At 37.0% G+C, this 22,076-nt stretch overlaps 1 protein-coding gene across 4 annotated transcripts in view; it reads right to left on the bottom strand.

Moving 5' to 3' along the window:
* The window catches only part of CERS6 (ceramide synthase 6), a 286,287-nt gene that overhangs the window by 46,545 nt on the left and 217,666 nt on the right, over positions 1-22,076 (bottom strand). For 3 of the 4 annotated variants that reach the window (XM_008589359.1, XM_008589294.1, XM_008589425.1), the window contains exons 7-8: positions 9,565-9,693; positions 4,976-5,082 (exon numbers count right to left, since the gene is read on the bottom strand). In XM_008589359.1, the coding sequence (XP_008587581.1) occupies positions 4,976-5,082; positions 9,565-9,693 (236 nt within the window). The remainder of the gene's footprint in view (positions 1-4,975; positions 5,083-9,564; positions 9,694-22,076) is intronic. The other variant, XM_008589489.1, reaches the window with a different exon arrangement.

The following is a 22,076-nucleotide window of genomic DNA, read 5'->3' as shown; positions in this document are numbered from 1 at the left end:
GTAAAAAATTCCTCTGAAAAGGAGAAAAAATTTGGAAATTATATATCTGATAATGGACTTACCAGATATGTAATTATATAAAACAAACTTATAACAATAAAAAGACAGATAACCCAATCAAAAATGGGTAAGGGATTTGAAATGCAAATCAAAACCATAGTAAGATACCACTTCATAGCCACTAGGATGAATATAATAACAAAATAGATAATAGCAAGTGTTGACAAAAACTTGGAGAAACTGGAACCCTCATACATTGCTGGTGGGAATGTAAAATGATTCTTCTGCAAATTTGGAAAAGAGTTTCGTTCTTCAGAAAGTTAAACACACAGTTACAAGGTAATCCAACAATTCTACTTCTAGGAATACGCCCAAGAGAACTGAAAACGTGTTCACACAAAAACCTGTACACAAATGTTAAGAGTAACATTATTCATAACAGCCAAACAGCGGAAACAACCCAAAAGTGTATCACCTGATGAATGGACAAATAAAATGTGCTATATCCATCCAACAGAATATTATTCAGCAATAAGAAGGAATGAAGTACTGATACATGCTATAATCTGGAAAAAAACTTAAAAACAGTAGGCTAACTGAAAGGACCTAGTCACAAAAGACTACATGTATTGTTAAATTTGGCCTAAACTGGGCTCCATACTTGAGTGATAACATTTGGCCAAAAGTGGCTTCCATATGTACTGAACTGCAAGCTAGCTTGATGTGCGAGCAAGGTGTAACCTAGCTCAAGAGTATACCCTCCTAAACATGCAACTGAGCCTCAGCCAATCTCAACCTTTTTCTTGCTCATATAAACTTTGTTAGATTTAACAGGTCTCAAGCTTTTTAACAGTATAAAACCATTTATATGAAATGTGCAGAAGAGGCAAATTCACAGAGACAGAAGGTAGATTAATGGTTGCCAGGGTCTGATGGGAGAGAAGAATGCAGAATGACTGCTAATGGGGGTGATCTATCTTTCTGGGGTGATAAAAATATTTTAAAATTGATTGCGGTGATGGCTGCATAGCTCTGTAAATATACTATAAACCACTGAGTTGTGTACTTTGAAAGGGTGAATTTTATGGCCTGTAATTACATTTCAGTAAAGTTGATATAAGAAATTAATTTGCTAACGCACATGCAAAAACAAATCTCTACTCCTGTAGATGGTTAATTACCTAGGTGAGAGGGAAGACCATAAATCTTAAAGATTTTCAATTAAAATGTTTACTTAGAAAGGTTAAAACAGAGAAAGTATGAAGAAATCATCTCTAATACAACCACAACCCAGAGATAACTTGCCATAAATGTAATTTACTTTGTTTTTTTCAAAGTTTGTAAATTTTAAAAAATGAGGCACTAAAATTATGCCTTGACTTTTACTTGTTATATCATTGACATTTCTCTATATTAATATCTTTGACAGTAAACACATGTAGGGATAAAGAGTCAAGAGAATTGGAAGAGTGGTTCTCTACCCTGGCTGCATGGCAGAATCACTTGGGAGCTTTAAAAAACCATGCTCAGTCTCCACCAAGACCAGTGAAATCAGAATTTCCAAGGGGCATAAATGGAGTCTCAGTCATACTTTAGATCTGAGTATTCCTGTGCAGCCACCTGTAAGAACCAGTGGTGTATATGACAAGTGAGACTTCTGCCATCCCAGATTTCAGTCCTACCTTCTAGAAACACTAATTTGTACACATGAGGGTACTTCAAAAAGTTCATGGAAACAGAGTTAAAAGATATATGAATCTTTCCATGAATTTTTTTTTTTTTTTTGTCTTTTTCCGTGTCCGGCAACGGATTGCAACCCTCAGTGTTGCCCCCGTACCGGACCGGGGACCGGCAACGGGATCGCAACCCTCGGCGTTGCCCCCGTGCCTCACTCAGCCAGTGAGCAGGAACCGGTCTGTATGTGGGATCCGAACCCTCGGGTGGGAGCGCCGCCGCGCTTCCCAAGCGGCGCACTTATCCAGGGCGCCACCAGGCCGGCCCTTTCCATGAATTTTTTGAAGACCTCTTGTATCTCCAGAAGCTGTAATTTGCATTTCTTAAACTCATGGTGAGATTAAGTGTATTTTTACAATTTTATCATTTATATTTTTCTGAACTGAACCTATTTAGAGCCATTCCAAATACTTCTATTGATTTTCTTACTCATCCCTAAGAAGTCTCTTTTTTCACGTTAAATAGATCATCTCACCTACAAAATAAAGCCAGTATACTTACATAGCAATTACTATGAACTGGACTTTTTTTTTTTTTTTAAGTTCTATAGAGATATTAATTCATTTAATGCTCCCAGCAACCCTATGAGGTAGGTATCACCGTTATTCCTATGGAAGAGATAAGGAAACTTCAATAAAAGGTGTTAAATATGCAAAGGAAACAGGATTTGAATGCAGCCACTCTGGTTTAAATGTCCAGCTAACCACTGTCTATCGTGACTCATACGAACAGTAGCGCACAGCAGATTTAAGAATGGCAACCAAGATACCTAGACACAAGAAAATGTATACAATCTGATCACTGCCACGGGCTGTAGTAGTTGTTCTTTTGTAGAACTGCACTGTCCAATATGCTAGCCACATGTGACTAGCAAGCAATTGAAATTCAGGAGTGTACTAGGAGTTCTTTCTGGTCAACACTTTTCTTCAATGACTTGGAAGAAGCATGAAAGACATATTTGCAAATAACACAATTAGCCTATCTTCCAGAGGGTACTTTTTTGAGGAGGGAAGGGAGTCACAGATCTCTTTGAGAATCTGATAAAGCAATGCACCCTGCCCCCAGGAAAAAAAATACAAACACACACATTTTACATACAATTTTAGGGGGTTCTAAACCAAACTAAGAATCCTTAGCTAGAAGTTATATAGATGCAGGTTTCGTTTAATATAAGAAACTATTTCTTCCTTGACCTCTACAGCAATAGTTCTGGTCAGGGAAATTCCTATCAAATAGAAGAATTCCTATCAGTGTGGGGCAGTGTGGGGGAGAAGTCTGCGGCTGGTAAACTGAACTGTCCTTCCCACTATTAGGAATCCCTAGGCTAAAAGGAGTTTTTAAATAATTTCACAATATTAAGGTAAATGTTTAAAATACTATTGGATATTGTCGTTTGCATTAAAATTTTAAATAATCACAATGTCCATACTAGTAACTGAATCAGGATCAAAACAAAGATCATCCAGTAACATAACTTACTAAACAGATGTGAAAAGGATTTTATTCACACGACACACAACTACAATGACGGCAGGGATATAGATTCTTTCTTGTATTATAAGCAATAAAATATCTCTCCATAGGTGCTTTTTGAAAAACTTGGCTGCACTAACAGGCATGATAGCAGGAACCCTATACTTTCGCATTATAAGCTCTTGTTTTGTTCTTGGTTATAAGGATTTTTTAAGCAGACAGTATGGGTCATCACCAGATACCATAACTATGGGTTATCTTACTGGCAGCAGGACAAAACTTTTACATTCTGGGGTCTATGCTATAGGTAATTGCTCTCTAAATGTCAAGAGCTTTTACACACCAACCTGAGAGAAGCTGTATCTCAATTTCAATTCTACCCTTAAAGGGAAGTAGGCAAATCAAAGTATTTGATAGTGATGCTTATTTTTTAAAACTCGGGTTCTCAGAAATCCTAAGTAGGGAAAACTTTCTATTATTCTGAAAAATATTTCCTGGATTTTGTTTGAATTTCTTCTATTTAAATCTTACCACTAGTTCTGCTAATAATCTTGAAAGAGCTCCAACCTTGAAATAATTTATAGACACATTATTTTCAAAGTTCCTTCAATGTTTCCTACCTACAATCATATTAAACCATAATGAGATTTTATACATGTCTGTTGCCAACACACAGTGCTGCTGTGTGGAAATTATTTTCCTAATAAGGAAGTGTTCAAAAGGGCTGTGAGCCTCAAGGAGAAGCCGGGTGTGTGTGTGTGTGTTGCACGCGCGTTAGTAATTTGTTCACAGAATCCCAGTGACAGACTTTATTCACTTAAAATTCCCAACTTCATTATTTTTATTTTTCTGTTAGGGCAGGAAGTCAAGGTATTATTGCACCCCTTCATTTCTCTACTTTCTCCAGTTTCCATTGCCTGAATTTCTCTTTCAAAGCCATCTTTACAAATGGAAAAAAAAAAATCTACCATCAGTAGTAGACTTCGTGTGATATGGAGGGTTCTTTTTTTCCTAGTTCAAGTAATTGCTTTCTAGAGAAAGCTTAATGACAGTGTACCTATTTTCTATAGAAAGGGTTGTTAAATTCCATCAAAATCTGTCATATCTTTTCCTTAGCTCTTAACAAAAGAAAAGACATCTAGACATTAAGGAGCCAGAAAGAATTTCAGGGGTTATTTTTGAGTTATAACTTCCATCTGCTTTAGCTGTAAATACAGCTGATGAAGAGAATTATTCAGGACAGTGGTTTTCAAACTTTAATGTATAGTAGAATCATCAGGAAGACTTATCAAAACAGATTGCTAGGCCTCATCGCCAGAGTTTCTGACTCAGTGGGTCTGGGGTGGAGCCCAATCATTTCCATTTCAAACAAGTTTGTGCTGCGGCTGGTCCAGGGATAATGCACTGTAAACCCCTGGTACAGGAGACCTCTGATATATTCCTGGCTGCAACGCCATCTTTCCTTTCTTAATTCAAATCTTCACGGCTGAGGCTCTCAAGTCATATTCTAGACTAGTACCTAAAATGGCAGATAGCTTTTTGTGGCTTCAGAACCTGTTAGCCACTTCCTTCTCTAACTAGTCTATGAGAAATACTAGTAAAAAGTGCAACCCTCTTCTGAAAGAGGAAATCGAGCTATTTCTTGAGTCCCTCCCCCACTATCTTTAAACCTCTTACTAAGTATTTGGAGTGAAATTCAGAAGGAAAATGGTTCATAAAGCTTATCTGGAAGGGGTGGCCCTATCAGAAAGGAGATTGGCATACTCACCAGAGAGGAAATATACCCAGTCGTGTGGTGATAAAAACCATGGCAAACATAACAAACAGGAGATCACACATTTTCTGAAACTTGGCGTAATTTGCCATTTTGGCAGCCTACAAAAAGAAGGAATATAATATATTAATTTAGTTAAACTGATAAATAAAGGTTTCTTTCAACATGCACGAATCCCCTATAAACTACCAGATACGTAAAACTGCCTGCTACTTTGAAATGCCATGCACCAGACTTCAGTATTCATAAATTATCCATAAGTTGGTGAAATGCAGCATTAGCCAAAAGTAGAACTACTGACTGTCACAGATTTAATAAAATATTCAGCAACCTGAAAAATTCAATTATATGCTTGATTACAGGAAAACAGAAAAAATAAGAAATTCTTGCATTATAGATATTAGCAAGTCAGAGGCTCCAAAAAAAAGTGGCATAACAGGTCAAAATAGAAAGTGCTAAATAATCCTTTAAACCTTTAATGAGTCCCGAATACTAAGGCCACAAACTTTATATAGAATATATGGGACTTTTCTGCATTTTTCTTTCTTTCTACTTAGAATTAGAAGTTTTCTTTAAATAGGCACAGGCCATACTCTGGCAGATAGTTTCCTGGTTTATTCTCATAAACTTAGAAATGAAGAAAGTGTCAAGATCACGTTATTTCAACTAATTCTTCAGAGAAAATTTTCAAAGTTACCTAGTGGGTCATTTTCTAGATGAAAGTCACTTATGTTCAAAGTATCTGTGAGAAGTACTAATAATTTATGACAGTGATTTAAGTGACAACTTTTTATATTATAAATCAGTCTTGGGAAGAAATCACATCCCTTTATGATCTACTTTTTACAGATGATTCTAAGTAAGAACAGGTGAGTCTAAAAACATAGTTTTGCTCTATCACCTCTTTTAACATTTATACATAGAATTCACAGCATCTATACACAGGGTTATAAATTGAAGATGTCTTCTGAATTTATAACATGATTTTCTATTTCTTGAAAAGTTAAATTAGCTGAGTCAAACTTGAAAAGATTGTTTACAGTATCCACAGAAGCTATAATTTAAGAGCTTTAAGTAAAGCACAGAGCTATGACAGAAATGTATTCCTAAGGCGAAATCTATTAATTGAGTGGAATCCAGGATTATGAGCTTCCAATTTCATGAATACTTTGGGTGTAACACCAAGAATTATGTTAAAAGAAAAAGCACCTTCTAAGACACAAACAAATGGAAAGATATCCCATGTTCATGGGTTGGAAGACTTAATAACATGAAAACCCAAACCCATCCACAGATTCAATGCAATCTTTATTAAAATACCAATGACATTCTTCACAGAAATAGAAAAACAATCTTAAAATTTGTATGGAACCACAAAAGAGCCCATATAGACAAAGCAATCTTGAACAAAAAGAACAAAGCTGGAGGCATCACATTACCTGACTCCAAAATATACTATAAAAGCTATAGTAACCAAAACAGCATGGTACTGGCATAAAAACAAATAGACCAATGGGATAGAATAGAGAGCCCAGAAATAAATACATGTATTTACAGCCAACTGACTTTCAAGAAAAGTGCCATGAATATACATTGAGAAAAGGAGAGCCTCTTCAATAAATGGTGCTGGGAAAACTGGATATCCACATGCAGAAGATTGAAACTAGAACTCTATCTCTCATCATATACAAAATCAACTCAAATTAATTAAAGACTTAAATTTAAGACCCCAAAGTACAAAACTACTAGAAGAAAACATAGGAGAAATGCTATATGAAATTGGACTGAGCAATGCTTTTTTGAACAAGACTTCAAAGGCACAGGCAACAAAAGCAAAAATGGACAAACGGAATTATGTCGAACTAAAAACCTTCTGCATAGCCAAGGAAACAATCAACAAAGTGAAAAGACAACCTACAAAATGGGAGAAAATATTGTATAAATTATGCATCTGACAAGGGGCTAATATCCAGAATTAAGAAGGAACTCAAACAGCTCAACAGCAAAAAAACAACCCAATTAAAAAATAGGCAAAGAACCTGAACAGAAGTCAATAGGCACGCACATAAAATGCTCAACATCACTAATCATCAGGGAAATGCAAATTAAAACCACAATGAGATATCATTTCACTCCAGTTAGAATAGCTATTATCAAAAAGACAGAAAATAACAAATGCTGGTGAGGATGCAGAGAAAAGGGAACTCATACACTGTTGGTGGAATGTAAATTAATACAGCCATTATGGAAAACAGTTCCTCGAAAATAAAATAGAAAATTAAAACTAAACAGTTCTAAAAATAGAACTACCTTATGACACAGGGATCCCACGACTGGGTACATAACCAAAGGAAATGAAATCAATATATCAAAGAGACACCTGCACTCCCATGTTCATTACAGCACTATTCACAATAGCCAAAAGACAGAATCAACCTAAATGTCCATCAATGCATGAACAGATTTTTTAAAAAGTGGTATATATAAACAACGGAATACTATTAAGCTATTAAAAAAAGGAAACCCTATCATTTGCAGCAACATGGATGGAGCTAGAGACCATCATGTTAAGTAACTCAGGCACAGACAAATGCTGCATGGTCTCACACATATGTGGAATCTTAAAAAAAAAAAAAAAGAAGAAGTGGTTCTCGTTGAAGTACAGAGTAGAATAATGGTTACCAGAGGATGGGAGCGGAAGGGATCAGGGGGACAGGAAAAGGTGGATTAACAGGTACAAAGGAATGGGTAGATAGGAAGAATAAATTCTGCTGTTCTAGACTAACTATAGTTAGAGGAATTTAATCGGCACAAAGATAAATATGTAAGTGATGGATATGCTAGGTACCCTATGTAAATCATTGTACAATATATGCATGTATTGAAACAACACACTATATCCCACAAATACAATTAAAAATAAATTGATTTTTAGAAAAAGCAACAAAAAGTACCTTCTTCTTCTGGCTAGTTGACCTATGTAATTTTCTTTCACATGCAGTCACCAGAATACAATAAATAAGCATTAAACATCAACTTTCCAGAAATGTCTAGGCCATAGATAGATCCCATTTGGAAGAGAGTCAACATTAATTTGATATTAATTCATTCATTAATTGGATATTCTCAAATCTTATTTTATAATGTCAAAGAGAATCCAGGTGATGAAGAACATTTGCTTTTAAGCCCCATTATTGGGATTCCTGAATTATTTTTCTTTTCTGCATAAAAGTGGTAGATGACAATTCAGTTAACATTTTCTAAGTCACGGCTCTACCAAGCATTATGCCAGCCATTTCCAAAGGCATTAAAGTTGGCTGATTGTACAGGATTGATTTCAAAACTGTAGGTTGCTGTATATATTTCTACTTCCAAGCATACTTAAGATTTAACCAAATGGTAATTAACTTGCAGGGGACTGCCCTTATACTAATTATATTTCTCCTTTAAAAAAATATGTTGAATAGAGTTTAGCCTGAATCACTTAAAAATTATAGTGCCAAACTATCACCTGATTTATCTAGCCCATTAGGACTATTTTTCTATTTCATAATATTTAAGGACCAGAGTTCTTAATAAAATGCTATTGTATATACTTCCACCTTAACTAATTGCTTTTATAGTGGATTCAATTTTATGTCATAGAATTTCTGCTTATATTACAATAACAAATCATTATTTGAAGGCACTTCTATATTCACAGTAACATTAAATGCTTCAAAGGTGGCAAAACTGTGGACCAACAGAAATACAACAGCCAGAATACAGATTCTAAGACCCATTTCTACATGAGATTTGTATTCTTGTAAGTTAATTTTGATCAGTCATACAAATTTCTTAGTATAAAGTCAAAAGATTTTTATTTAATTAGATAACATTATTGAGTGTGACTCTATACAGGAGTCATAATTAAGAGTAAATACCACCTCAAAATCTTCCTCGGGACTTTACCTTTTGAAATATGCTAGATCATTTTTATTTTATTTATTTTACCACTGAGGGCTTCTAATTGATAATGGTTTAGAAAGTTAACTCAAGTGCAACCAATATTTCCACAGATACTCTTTATCCTTATATGACATAGAAAACATAGTTTCTATGTAATTTGCAATTCATATGTCCTTTTCACTGTAAAAATACTTGGACAATATGTGTATTGGCAATAAGACTATGATGACTAAATTTCACTGGGATGTACAGCTCCCATCAATAACCAAACTGAGTTATATACAATTTTCAGATAAACCGGTGTGAAGCTTACAATACAAGAAACAAAACCTATTCAGAATAAGTAATGATTTTCTTATTGTAAAATCATTCGTTTTTTAAGTGTGGAATAGGAAAGGTTTTAATCATTCTACTCATAAAGAATGCTAACATGATTAACTTTTTTCTATAAAAGTTTATATACTAACTTAAAGTTTCATTTCACCAATTTAACCTACAAAGAAACACTCTGCAGTTTCAAAGCAGTCATTTATTATCATACCCAAACACCATCTAGCATAACAGAAGAACTGATGACCTTGGGGACTTCCTGAATTCTGGATTTTGTATTCTTATAGATGAAAGAAAATGTTTACCTCTAGAAGAGCATCAGCTGAATCGTGAAGACAAAGAACCAGGGTCCCTACTCGGGCCATATTGTTGACATATGAAAAGGTAATCAAGAAAATAGTTACCAGGTGGTGCAGGAACATAATGCCAAAGTCCTTGGGGAAGGAAAAAACACATCCATGTTAGGGTTTAGCAATATCACATTTCCATTCATCCATTCAACCACTGAATCAATACTTATTGAAAACCTCCATAGCCTAGCACTGGGGATACTAAAATCAGTAAGAGATCATTCTTATCCTCTGGGAGTCTACCATATAGTGGGTGAGACTCACAGGAGACCAGTGACTATGGAGAATGTGATCAATGCCAGAACAAAGGCCAGATCATAAAGGGCATTTGTACTAAGCCAAAGAATTTGAAGGTATAGGAGATATCGCCACAGGATTTTAAGCGAAGAAGGGCACTACCTGAATTTGAATTTTAGGAAGATCTTTAAGGATAGCATGTAGGTCCAACTGAACCTTTCTCTGAGTACTGGAGGCTGGGCTTCTAAAGGTACAGGTTGTGTTCCTTACCAGAGTGTGGCATCTTTGTGGGGAGAACAGGGTAAGGTAAAGAGGAAGAGGGCACTGTATGGCTCTCAGACATGAGAGTGCAGGCTAAAGAAGGCCTGATAAACCATATGGTAAGGTTTAAGGCAGTGCTATGGTCTGAATATTTGTGTCCCACGAAATTCATAGGTTAAAATCCTAACACCCAAGGTAATGGTATTAGGAGGTGGGTCCTTTGGGAAATGATGAAGTCATGAGGCCAGAACCCTCATGAATGGGATTAGTGCCTGATATGTTTCGAATGTGTTCATGTGTTGGAAATTTAATCCCCAAAGCAATAGTTTTGGGAGGTGGTGCCCAATGAGAGGTAATGAGGTCATGAGGACCCTGCCCTCCCTCATGAATAAATTAATGCTGATATCATGGGACTAGGCTTGTTATTGTGGGAGTAGGTTTGTTATAAGAATGATTTTTGCCCTCTCTTGCCTTTCTGCCTTCTGCCATGGGATGACACAGCATGAAGGCCCTTGCCAGATGCCAGTGCCATGGTTTTTGGACTTCCCAGCCTCCAGAACCATGAGTCAAATAAATTTCTGCCTGTTATAAATTACCCAGTCTGTGGTACTCTGTAACAGCAGCACAAAATGGACTAAGTGCCCTAAAGAAAGGAGCCCCAAAGAGCTGCCTTGCCCCTTCCTTCATGTAAGGACACAGCTAGAAGATGCCATTTATGAATCAGGCAACAAGTCCTCATGAGATACCAAATCTGCAGCACCTTGACCTTGAACTTCCCAGCCTCCAGAACTGTGAGAAATAAACTTCTGTTGTTTACAACAGAAGTCTACAGTATTTTATTATAGCAATCCAAACAGATTAAGACAGGTGGTGACTGCTTTTTGTTATCTCATAGATTTCTTGGAATGTGCATCACAGTGTTAGTTAGCATCCTTCTGGAAAATGCCTATTGCGCTACTAAAATCAGAATCCTAATATGTTGGCTTTTCTGATGGGTAATATACAAACAAGCCCTGAATTTTAACCATTATCTGTCCATGGTCATTGGAAAAAAAACATTTGGCAGAGAAATAGTAGATCAACCATCTTTATTTTGGTCAGCTTCAAGGGAGCTACTTCTTGGCCCAAGTGACAAGATAATTTTTCTCTGATATTATTTCCTGATCATCTGGACATGGTTTGCTGCAATATGGAATTTCTGTTGCTTAGAAACATAATCTCTCTTTCACTAATATTGTAATTCTAATCTATATTTCTCCTATTCTCTGGGATTAAAATGCCAAGATTGGCCCTAATGATGCTGTATTTGAAGCCTCTGGAGAAAGGAGACCACTTCCCTAAATATCATTCATCTAGAGACAAATAAATTAGCCAAAATGAAATGCATATCATGAAAGACCTATAAACATATTCTGATTATTAAAAAGGGCAACATGTGGGTTAAATCTGGGGGAACTTCTAAATTTCTATCCTGGGAAGTCAACATTCATATGGCCATTTATTCATTAAAAATACTCATTGAACATTTACTATGTTCCAGACACTGTTCTAGGCTTTGGGGATACATAAGTAAACAAAATAGACAAAGATTCTTGCCCAGGTGGAACATATATATTTTACTGGGGGGAAAACAGACCATAAACATAATAAATAAACGACCCCTTAGGTTGGAAGGTAAAAAGTGCTATGAAGAAAAAAGGAGCCGTCATGATAAGCGGGGTGGGAGGTCCCCGTTGCTGGGGAGGTAGATGGCAATAGTAAACAGTGGGGTCAGGGTCAGCCGCTCCAAGAAGGTGTCCTAAAGAAGATGAGGGAGCTAGCAGGACACAGAATATTCCAGGCAGAGAACGCAAACAAGACACAGGCTCTAGCCATCATCTTTCCCTTATCCTGACATATCAAGGAATAGCAAGGAGGTTAGTGTGGCTGGAGTAGAGGAAGAGGTAGCAGGGGTAGAGGGTAGAGTGGAAGCATCACAGATTTTTTTTTCTTACTAGCTTCTTTCTATTTACTACCATTATTTTTTAAAGATATTTTAATTTTGTTGAATAGAAACTAATCACTCCATGACTTAATATCTCATACATAACCACTCTAGGCAACATTTGTTCTCACAGATGAACTGAAAGGTTAAGGAGTCAAGAATAAAATTATTTACAGGACTTTAAAGACTTAATTTTATTTACACATTGGAGCAGCTACAAAGCACGTACAGGCACTCTCTAATACTACTCCTAGTCATCATCACAATGAAACTGGACTAGGTTTTCATTCCTAAACATGTCTTTATAAACTCCTTCCTTGGAGGTTCCCTTGGGACTGCTCTTAGGTTTGTTCTGAGAATCAGTGTGGGCAACAGTCCTTCAATCAAGCTACTTTGACTTTTCTCTGATTTATGTAGGCACCAACAACTAGATCAGGTTGCGTCCTCAGTTCCTTGTAAATTCAACTCAATCTTTTACCCAATGGGAAGGTGGAGGACCTAGTGGTATCTCCTCTTTCTCTGAGCTGTCTTGAACCTTCCCTCTGCAACCATTTAACTCTCATGGCTCCTGCCCTGGTCCCTGACTCACTGACTGGAAGAGCCACTTTCTTTTGGGACCCTACTTACCTATCCTGGTTCCACAGTCACCTTTTCCACAACTCAGATAGGTCTCTGTCTCCAATTTCTATAATCCAGTTCGATTCAATTAAACAGCTATTTTTTTATTCAGTTTGTCTGTGGTTAAGGCAACTTCTATTTTAAAATAAAAGTTCAAGAAAGATAAAACCAGGGTCTATTAACATGACTAGACTCCTGAAGAATGTATGCATCTTATTTAGCTCAATGGACAATTATGGAGCACGTATCACATGAGAACCAATTTGTAATCCGGGCTCCAATTCTTATTAATTTTGTACTTTTTGGTAAGGGCATTAATTTCCTCATCTTAAAAATTAAAACATTGGGGCCAGCCCGGTGGCGCACTGGATAAGTGCGCCGCTTGGGAAGCGCGGCGGCGCTCCCACCCGAGGGTTCGGATCCCACATACAGACCGGTTCCCGCTCACTGGCTGAGCGAGGCGCGGGAGCAACACCGAGGGTTGCAATCCCGTTGCCGGTCCCCGGTCCAGTACGGGGGCAACACTGAGGGTTGCGATCCGTTGCCGGACACGGAAAAAGATAAAAGACAAAAAAAAAAATTAAAACATTGGATCAGATTCTTTTTAAGCTGAGCTGTCAATTCTATAATCTAGGCTTGGTAGCTGCAGTGATTAAACAGCATTTGAAATCTTTAATCTACTAATTTCATACCTGTGTAAATTAGAATGAAAGCGAGTGAGCGAGCACAGGTGCACACACACATGCTCTTTATTCAGTAACCCAGTAGCTGTGGATGTCACTACGGTGTGGGGTTTGAAAAGTCAGCTTCAACAGCCTTGTTGAAATGGTTCTGTGCACATTTTGGTAAACATACCCAGAGGTTACTTTTCTCCCCTGGAAAGTGCCTAACATTTATGGATAACCATACATATTGATTTATTACTAGGATAAACAGTATACTCGTTTCCTAAATGAAGTCAGATAACTTTAAAAAATGAAGTACAACTTAATCTTTTATTTTCTAGCCTCTAAACTAGTTGTGTTACATTGATGGTGGGTATCGCTGTCTTGCATCAGTTAATTCTAACTGGACACAGCAGAACTGAGTATTGCAGACTTTTGCTGCAAGTTGACCTACCACTATGCTCATCCCTCCAAAACCACATTTGCACCTAGTTTTCAGCTCACTGGCAGAAGAGAAACAATGATCATAATCTGAGTTTAGTAAGTGATTATGTACAAATGCAACTCACCAGTTTTCCCTACTTCTGAAATTCTCTGACATTCTTGTAGTATCTAGTGTTCTCCTGAATTACTAAAGTTAGATAATACCAAAATGCTGTAGGCATACAATAAAAATTGCACTGATAATGTTTTCCCTTGAAAGATGAAATCTATTGTCTCCACGCTATTGTTTATTGGTTCCATCACCTGGAGTATAGTGTTCTATAAGACAATAACTACTTCAAAACAATGAATCAATTAAGGTAGAGCTAACCTATCAACTAATACTTTCAACTATTTCCTAAACATAATTACATGAAAACATACAGTGCTTAATTCAACAGTTCAAATGAGTATATATTTGCACATACTTAATAAGCAGATTTTAAAGTCTAACCAGCTGAGTACCTACCCAGAACAATACTTTCCACATGTCCCATTGGTCAGCCCTGAATAATTGCTCTTGGATCATTGAAAGGGAGTAAAAATTTTTCTCTATTCAATTTTAAAATGAATAAATATAAATTAATTAAAACATTCATGGAGGATTAGGATCATTTTATAATTAAGTTTTCTAAGTATTACATTACATAAATGTCAATAAACAATACAACTTCCCTGGCAATATAGCAAGGCTCCTTTAAAAATAAGAGTCTTGTTTTTCAGACAAAGTTTGCTTTGTGAAGATGATTTTTGTATATAAATCCCCTGGTCCTAGAAAACATTTGTTTTATTACTGAGGGGCTCAGAGTTATCCCCATGGCAGAAGACCAATTTTCATTATAGTCATATTTGTATGAATATGAAAAATGCATGAATAATGGATTTTGTCTTTTCCGTTTCTGCTTCAGAAAGCATTATGCACAATGAAATACCTTTAATAAAAGCCATGCAGTCATTACTTTATGTATTACTCACATCATCTCCCCGTGACACATTTCTTTGAGTAGGCACTGAATCCAGTCCAAATAACAGTTTTTAAACACACTGTCAATTTGGATTTTATCATTGCAGGATGGAAAACTTCCATCCTCATATTTGTAACTGCTGAAAGTGATTAGTGTGTATGTGGAAACAGGCATGGCTGAAAGAACATTAGCATTCTAGGTTGGAAATGTTTTCTTTTATTTTCTGTAGTAGCAACTGAGTAGAGAAATTGTGATTTTGTGTTGGCCCTCAGATTGAAGACTGATCCCAAAGCCCGTATTCAAAACAGAATGGCCTGGAAACCTGCCTCCGCGGTGTCCCCACCTCCTGCTGTGCTGCCATATTGCTCTGGACATATTCATAGCCATGACCAAGTGCTCCTTCTATGTTCCCTGGCTGATATTTACTCTGACCTCATCCTTTATTTCAGTCGCTTCTCCTATGCTAACTATCAGAGACAGGAAAAAAAAAAAAATCAGATGTGGTCTTGACTCAAACTTGATTAGAATAAGTCTGAAATGAAGGAGTTCAAGGAAGAGCCATCCATTTTAATATCAAAAGCTGGTAAGATAATGAAGTCTTTTCCTTATTACATTTCCAAATAGCATTAAGGGAACCTAGAACAGTCTGTTCTGTGTAGCTTCTACATGAGAAACTTCTCAGTACATGTAAAATTCCAGCTACCTGGGCTCTATTCTCAACTGTTAAAATGAGAATCTTTAATTCAGTTCTGCAGGGGAATTTTATGCACAGTAAAATATTAGCTTTAAAAGGCCAGAGGGACCAACCTTTCATTAAGACCTAAGTCTGAGGTTCTACATGACTGAGCTCCCTTCACAATGTTCAGGCTGTAGAGAGTCTTCAAAATCATGCTCTGTCATTAGAAGGCATCACATCTTGATGCACATGCCTTTATGGAAACGAAATTCACTAATTTCTCACTTAAAACACACACACACACACACACACACACACGCACGCACCAGAAAAAAAAGAAATTTGTTCCCTAAATTCTCATTTGCTGGGTAAAATATGAATAATTTTATGCAGTCTCTTTCAGGAATAATCTTTACAACTGAGTAAAGAAAAATATTAGTAAGCCTCCTCATAAAAGGAATAAAAAGACCAAGATTTTAATTGAAGACTGATTTTGATATGCACAGATGGTGGAGAATATGATATACTTCTAAAGTGCATGGCAAAGAAAAGACTCTTCTCTCTCAGATGCAAATGACATGTATTAGCTTTTAAAATTTAATAAAATGAGTAAATATAATTAATAAACTTGTAATATAAATTGTATGAATAGAAAGCAGGCAATTAACGCCACCAGACTACCCAATCAAAAGATTTCCAAACTCTCTAAGAAACAGAAGGAAAAGGAGAGCAGCACAGCTTAAAGCTGATCTCATTTATGGCAAGTACAGTAATAGAAATCTCACTTATGGAAAGCACAGTAATCACAGAAATATTAATATTAATTCTATATAGTAGAATACATATGTACGTCTCTTACATACATATATAGATTTTTTTTAAAAAGTTTCTTTATTTGAACCTCTGAGGCACATAGAAAGTTGAATGACTTTTAACAGAGTAATATGCTCTTCTTTCTAGAAAGCAAAAATAAACAGTTTTCCTTTCTTTTCACTTGGGATTTTGCAAACTGGAGGTAAAACTCTGAATGCTGGGAGCAGCACGGCTATGTAGGAAGAGGACTTCAAGCATGCAAATTGGCAACATGCTAGGAGAGTGGCCACTCAGGCTCCATCTCCATTCCAGAACAAATAAACAGATGGAGACAGTGAGGATTTCAACAAAACTTACATATGCCGGGAATAATCAGAGTTCAATAGTTTTTCCATTAGGAAATATAAAAATATAATAGCTTCTCAACTTTTGGAGATGGGTAACTAACATGTAGCATGAATATATATAAAATGTATTAAAAAACAAAGAAAAAACCAAAAAACTCCAAAATAATGTATTAGCAAATCTTAATATTTAAAACTAATGTATTATATTAAAAATAAATCACAAAATAACAGTCATTAAAGCAAAAATGAAATATAGTACTAGAAATTCATAACATTATAATTAGCTGCTTTAAGAACGTTTCTAAAATAATTAGCAGCACAAGTTCTAAAGCTTTAACAATATGGTTAAAAAACAACCAAACCAAACACAGGAATGAGACTAAAAAACTAAGTCTTGAGATGATGACTAAAACTAAAGTATATTTAGGGTGATTTATGGAAATCAGTTGATTATGAGTTGCCCCACATTAGGCAATCTGAGGAAAATTACGACTTTCTCTTACCAGTGCATGAAGTGAAGAGTTCACATAAAGTATGCAAATACCAAAGTTTGGGTATCTGCAATCTCCCACAATTTAATCTGGTTGTTTAACTGGCCTTGGATTCTGGCTGACTATAAAATACAGTTGGGTAAATGAACCATATAAAGAAAGATATTTCAAATAATATGGCTATTCAAAAACTATAACTAGAATTCACTTTTATTCTCAGGTATAGCCTATACACCCTAGGACAAATATTCACAAGAAAATTTGGAAAGGAAAGGAAAAGTACAGCTTCTTTGGGAAATGTTTGTTCAGTTACAAAGTGGAGGAGTCCTGGCAGGAATGAGTCAATTATTCCTCCTCTAAAACTCAATCTGTGAATATAGCCTCATTCACACTAAATCGGGAGTCAAATTTATTTCAGCACTTTTTCCCAATAGATCAGATTTTTCTCCCTCTGAACTAAATATATACAGATTTAGGTCCTTGAGGGAGATAAATGTCACACACAAACATCATTCTAAAAACATGAAATGCCAAAAAAATTAATTGGTTATGGACTTTGAATTTACTATGGCTACTATCAAAATGTTTTTAAAATGTGTACCGGTATGATTTAAGTATCTCTACTAGCCATTATCAAATCTGACAACCCTGCTGTTCACCAAATATACACATCAGGTTATTCCACTTTTTTTTAAAAATTGAAACATAATTGCTTGTAGGACACAGTGTTAAATATCCATACCTGTGTGTAATATGTGATGCTCAAATCAGGATAATTAGTATATTCAGCATTACACAATGTAATCATTTTCTGTGATCCTTTACCAATTTCTCTCTAACCCCTGTCACCCTCCCCCTTTCCCATTGCTGGTGTCCTCAGTTCTGTTCTCTACTTTTGAAAGTTCAATGAATTATTATGATTATTGTATCTCTCTTTAAGGTTATTCAACTTTAGACAGAGACAGGCAAAAGGCCAGAGGGCCAGATTTGTGTTTGTGAATAAAGTTTTACTGGAACACTGCCAGGCCCGTTTGATTACTTGTTACCTAGGACAGCTTTCTTGCTACAGTGGTAGAGTTGAGTAGTTGCGACAGAGAGAACATGTCCCACAAGTTTAAAATATTTATTATCTGGCCCTTTACAAAAAAGTTTCATGACTCCTTAGAGTCACATCAAAGGACATACTATGGGAAACTTAGTCATGTAATCTGAGATGTGGCAGTTGCACAGTCTCATGGCCAACTTCACCACATTTTCTTCTGAAAAAGAATGTGTAAGAGATTTAATTTTCACAGTTATTCTGAAATAACCCATTAAATATTACTCTCAAAGTTCTGATAAACTATAAAGAAAGAGTTCTTTCAGATATCACCATTAAAATTCTCACGATCAATTATAACTACAACTTCAAGATAACTGGAAAAGCCAGGAGTTTCTTCACAGGCTTCTGAAAGCAAGAGTTGTCTGTTTGGATTCAGTATTACTTTCTCTACTGCTAGAAGTGCCATTTATAGCTTCCGGAAACATATATAAATGAAATAAAGAACTGCCACATAAGCAGTGTTTACCTAATCTTTCTCTTGTGCAACATTTATGGTCCTATTTCAAGATCAAGAACTCATAATCTTCTCTGCTGTGAATTATTTAGTTAATATTTAATCTTTAATTGATTTTATTACTGTGGAAAAGGATGCAATAAAATTTTATTTGTATAAGATAAAAGAATAAGATAGTGACACTTATTCCCTTCCATGGTTTCTATCACCACATGACTGGGCCTGGCCAGAGCATGAAGCTTGATTTGCAATGCTCTGGAGTCCTTCATGTTTTCCTTCCTCCTGCCACCAAAACCACATTCTCCATATGCACTCTGCTTTCAAATGATGTAGATATTTTTCTTTTTTTTTTTTTGTCTTTTTTTCCGTGTCCGGCAACGGATCACAACCCTCAGTGTTGCCCCCGTACTGGACCGGGGACCGGCGACGGGATCGCAAGCCTCGGCGTTGCTCCCGCGCCTCGCTCAGCCAGTGAGCGGGAGCCGGTCTGTACGTGGGATCCGAACCCTCGGACGGGAGCGCCGCCGCGCTTCCCAAGCGGCGCACTATCCAGTGCGCCACCGGGCCGGCCCCGATATTTTTCTTAATTATACATATGTGTCTTTTTTCTCATTGAACTTTATGTCTTCAGAAGTTCTCTGTCACGACAAGCCTTGCCAAATCACAAGCTCCTGGAGTCAAAGGCCTTTATATACACCTTCTGGGCTTTATTTAAATTATCCTTGGCCCAGTCACACTAGTCTGTACAGCTTTTACCAGAGAAAGGTCACTTTTGAGACATTAAGAATATACTCAAAATATCCGTCTTAAGTGATGCAAGGGTTAGCAGACTAAGCTCTCCATTTTTTCCAATAATCCCTGGAGACAAAGGTGATGGCAATATTTTATGTTATCAAGTAAACTCATTTGGGTTGAAAACATCCAGAGTGATCAGTAGGGGGCAGACTGTGCTCAACCAAAATCAGAAATATCCAAAGACTCAAAAGCCATCACCTTCATTTTTACCATGAAGGTCTTGAGGCCCCAAATCACAATGAGCAATCAAGGACTCAATTTTGTGCTTTAGATAGAAGATGGAAAAAGTCTTTTTCAAGTCCGCCAGGTTGGGATGGTACTGTATGTTGTCAGGGGGGTTCAGGGGAAGTCATTACTCTTATCAGCCTTTTCTTCTTTCTTCTAACTCCCCTTCCTTCAGCTGCCTGAGCTGCCCACTCCCTAACCCTCACAAATACCCAGAACTCTACCTGCAGAATTTACTAGAAGTTTCTTCTTGTCTCCATGCAGACCTCTGGCCATGCAGATTTTTCTGGCTGGAATGCATGTGTCTTTCCCTCCTCTTTTTTCCAAGCCCCACTCCACCTTGACTGCCTGGTGAACTCCTATCTACCCTCCAGTTTGCCTATTAATTCTCTTGTGTCACAGGCTCTGTCTGACATTGCTTTATTTTTAACCACCACCCCGTAAACCAAGCACTACTTTGAACTACATTTTATGTAAAAAACGTGGTACACAGACGCTACATAGTTTTCCCAAAGTTGCACAATGAGGATAGGCTAGAGCCAGATCTGAATCCAGTTCAGTAGCTCCAGAGCTGGGCTGCTAACTACTACAGCAGGCTGCTTCTCAGAAACACACATACGAGGAAAGACCGAGAGGAAGGACGCAGTAGAGTGAACACTTTAGAAAACACATGTAAGTAAGACTAACACATGGAACAAGGTCCACTCCCAGAAGACAGGAAGAGATGGGGGATCAAAGCAAAGGTACAAGGATTAGCTTTGAGTGGAAGGATTAGCCCTGAGTAGAAGGTCTTCTTAGCAGACCAAAAGGAAGGATATAAGAATGGGTTTGTTTATATTTATGGGGAAAGGAACTGAGGGAGTTCATGACTCCTGGGAGACAGAGCAATAATAAACCAAAGTAGATGTTTTCCCAAGACTCCTAGGATGTTTGAGAGAAGCTTCCCAGAGGAAACTGAATGACTGAAAATTCCCCCCTGAAGGTGGAACCTCCCAAGGGCCAATGGCACTTCCTGAAAGAGCACGGGTCTCCTGAGGCCCTAGACCTAAAGATCTAGAGCCCTAGGCCAACAGCACTGTGTGGGTCCTGGGGTGTGGGTCTCTCTGAAATGTACCAATGTTGTAGCCCTTTGCAGCAAACTGAAAGGCAGCTCTGGCTGTCACTCTCCTGCACCCTGAACAGCAGTATATGGCTGAGCACGTGACAACTTCAGGGCTGCCAAGTGGCCCATCATCTGACTGTGAGATCTAACTATGCTTAAGATCCTCTCTCCTTTGGCAGGACACTTGGACATCTGATTGCCGGAGTAAGCCACTAGTTAAGGCAGCCTTTGAATAAAATCACATAAAATCGCCCCATAAAACACTCCTCCTCCAGACAATAGTGTTCTATTGTTCTTCTGCCAGCCTGCACGCAGCGCAGGGCTGAAATGCTTTGATCACAGATGGTAGCTTATTAAAATAAGCTTCCTCTTCTTCCCTGCTTATATTCTGAAGACACAGTAGTGAAAAAGAAGACGGAGGCCTAAGAGTCGGGAATATCTGCCCCGAAGAAACCTAGACTTCAAGGGCAGAATATTTTGATTCCAATCATAAGCAGAGAGACAAAAGAGCAACTTTGTGCTTCTGTGAAAGGAAGGTTAAAGTGGCCGTCTGTGTCTCCAAGTAGGAGCACTGAGGTTACACATCATTCTCCATCCCTCTCAGGACGATCAGATGTCATCTGGTCTGATTTTAGCTTTTCAAGCAAAGCAAGGACATGCTGATATGATCTGAGGGGCTACCTGGAGTCATATTATCAGGAAAGATTAAAAAATAACCTAGACCAGCAGTTACCACACATTTTGGTCTCAGAACCCTTTTATATGTCTTAAAATTATTGAGGACAACAAACAGTACAAGAGTACTTAAAAAAGTCCGTGGAAAAATAGAATTAAAAGATAATACTAATTAAAAGAAAGATTCAAGGAATCTTTCCATGAACATTTTGAAGTACTCTCATATTTGTTTATATGGGTTATATCAGTATTTACCATATTAGATATTAAAACTGGGAAATTTAAAAAACATTTAAAACATATTAATTTATTTTAAATTAAAAACTCCATTATATATTAAATATTTTTACAAAAAATATTTCCAAAATAATGAAAAAAAATTGGTGAGAAAAGTGGCCTTATTTCACATTATCGAAAATCTCTTTAATGTCTGGCTTAATACAAGAGAGTTGGATTCTCATAACTGTGTAAGCATTCAATTTGTTGCCATATGTTGCTTTGGTTAAGTATGTGATGAAAGTCCAGTATCACACAGAAATATAGTTGGGAAAGGGAGATATATCTTAAAAGCTTT

Source organism: Galeopterus variegatus, unplaced genomic scaffold, assembly GCF_000696425.1.
Source record: "Galeopterus variegatus unplaced genomic scaffold, G_variegatus-3.0.2 Scaffold12, whole genome shotgun sequence".
NCBI classification, from domain to species: Eukaryota; Metazoa; Chordata; class Mammalia; order Dermoptera; family Cynocephalidae; genus Galeopterus; species Galeopterus variegatus.
Note: the sequence above shows the minus strand (reverse complement) of the source record. Positions and strands in the feature narration are given on the sequence as shown.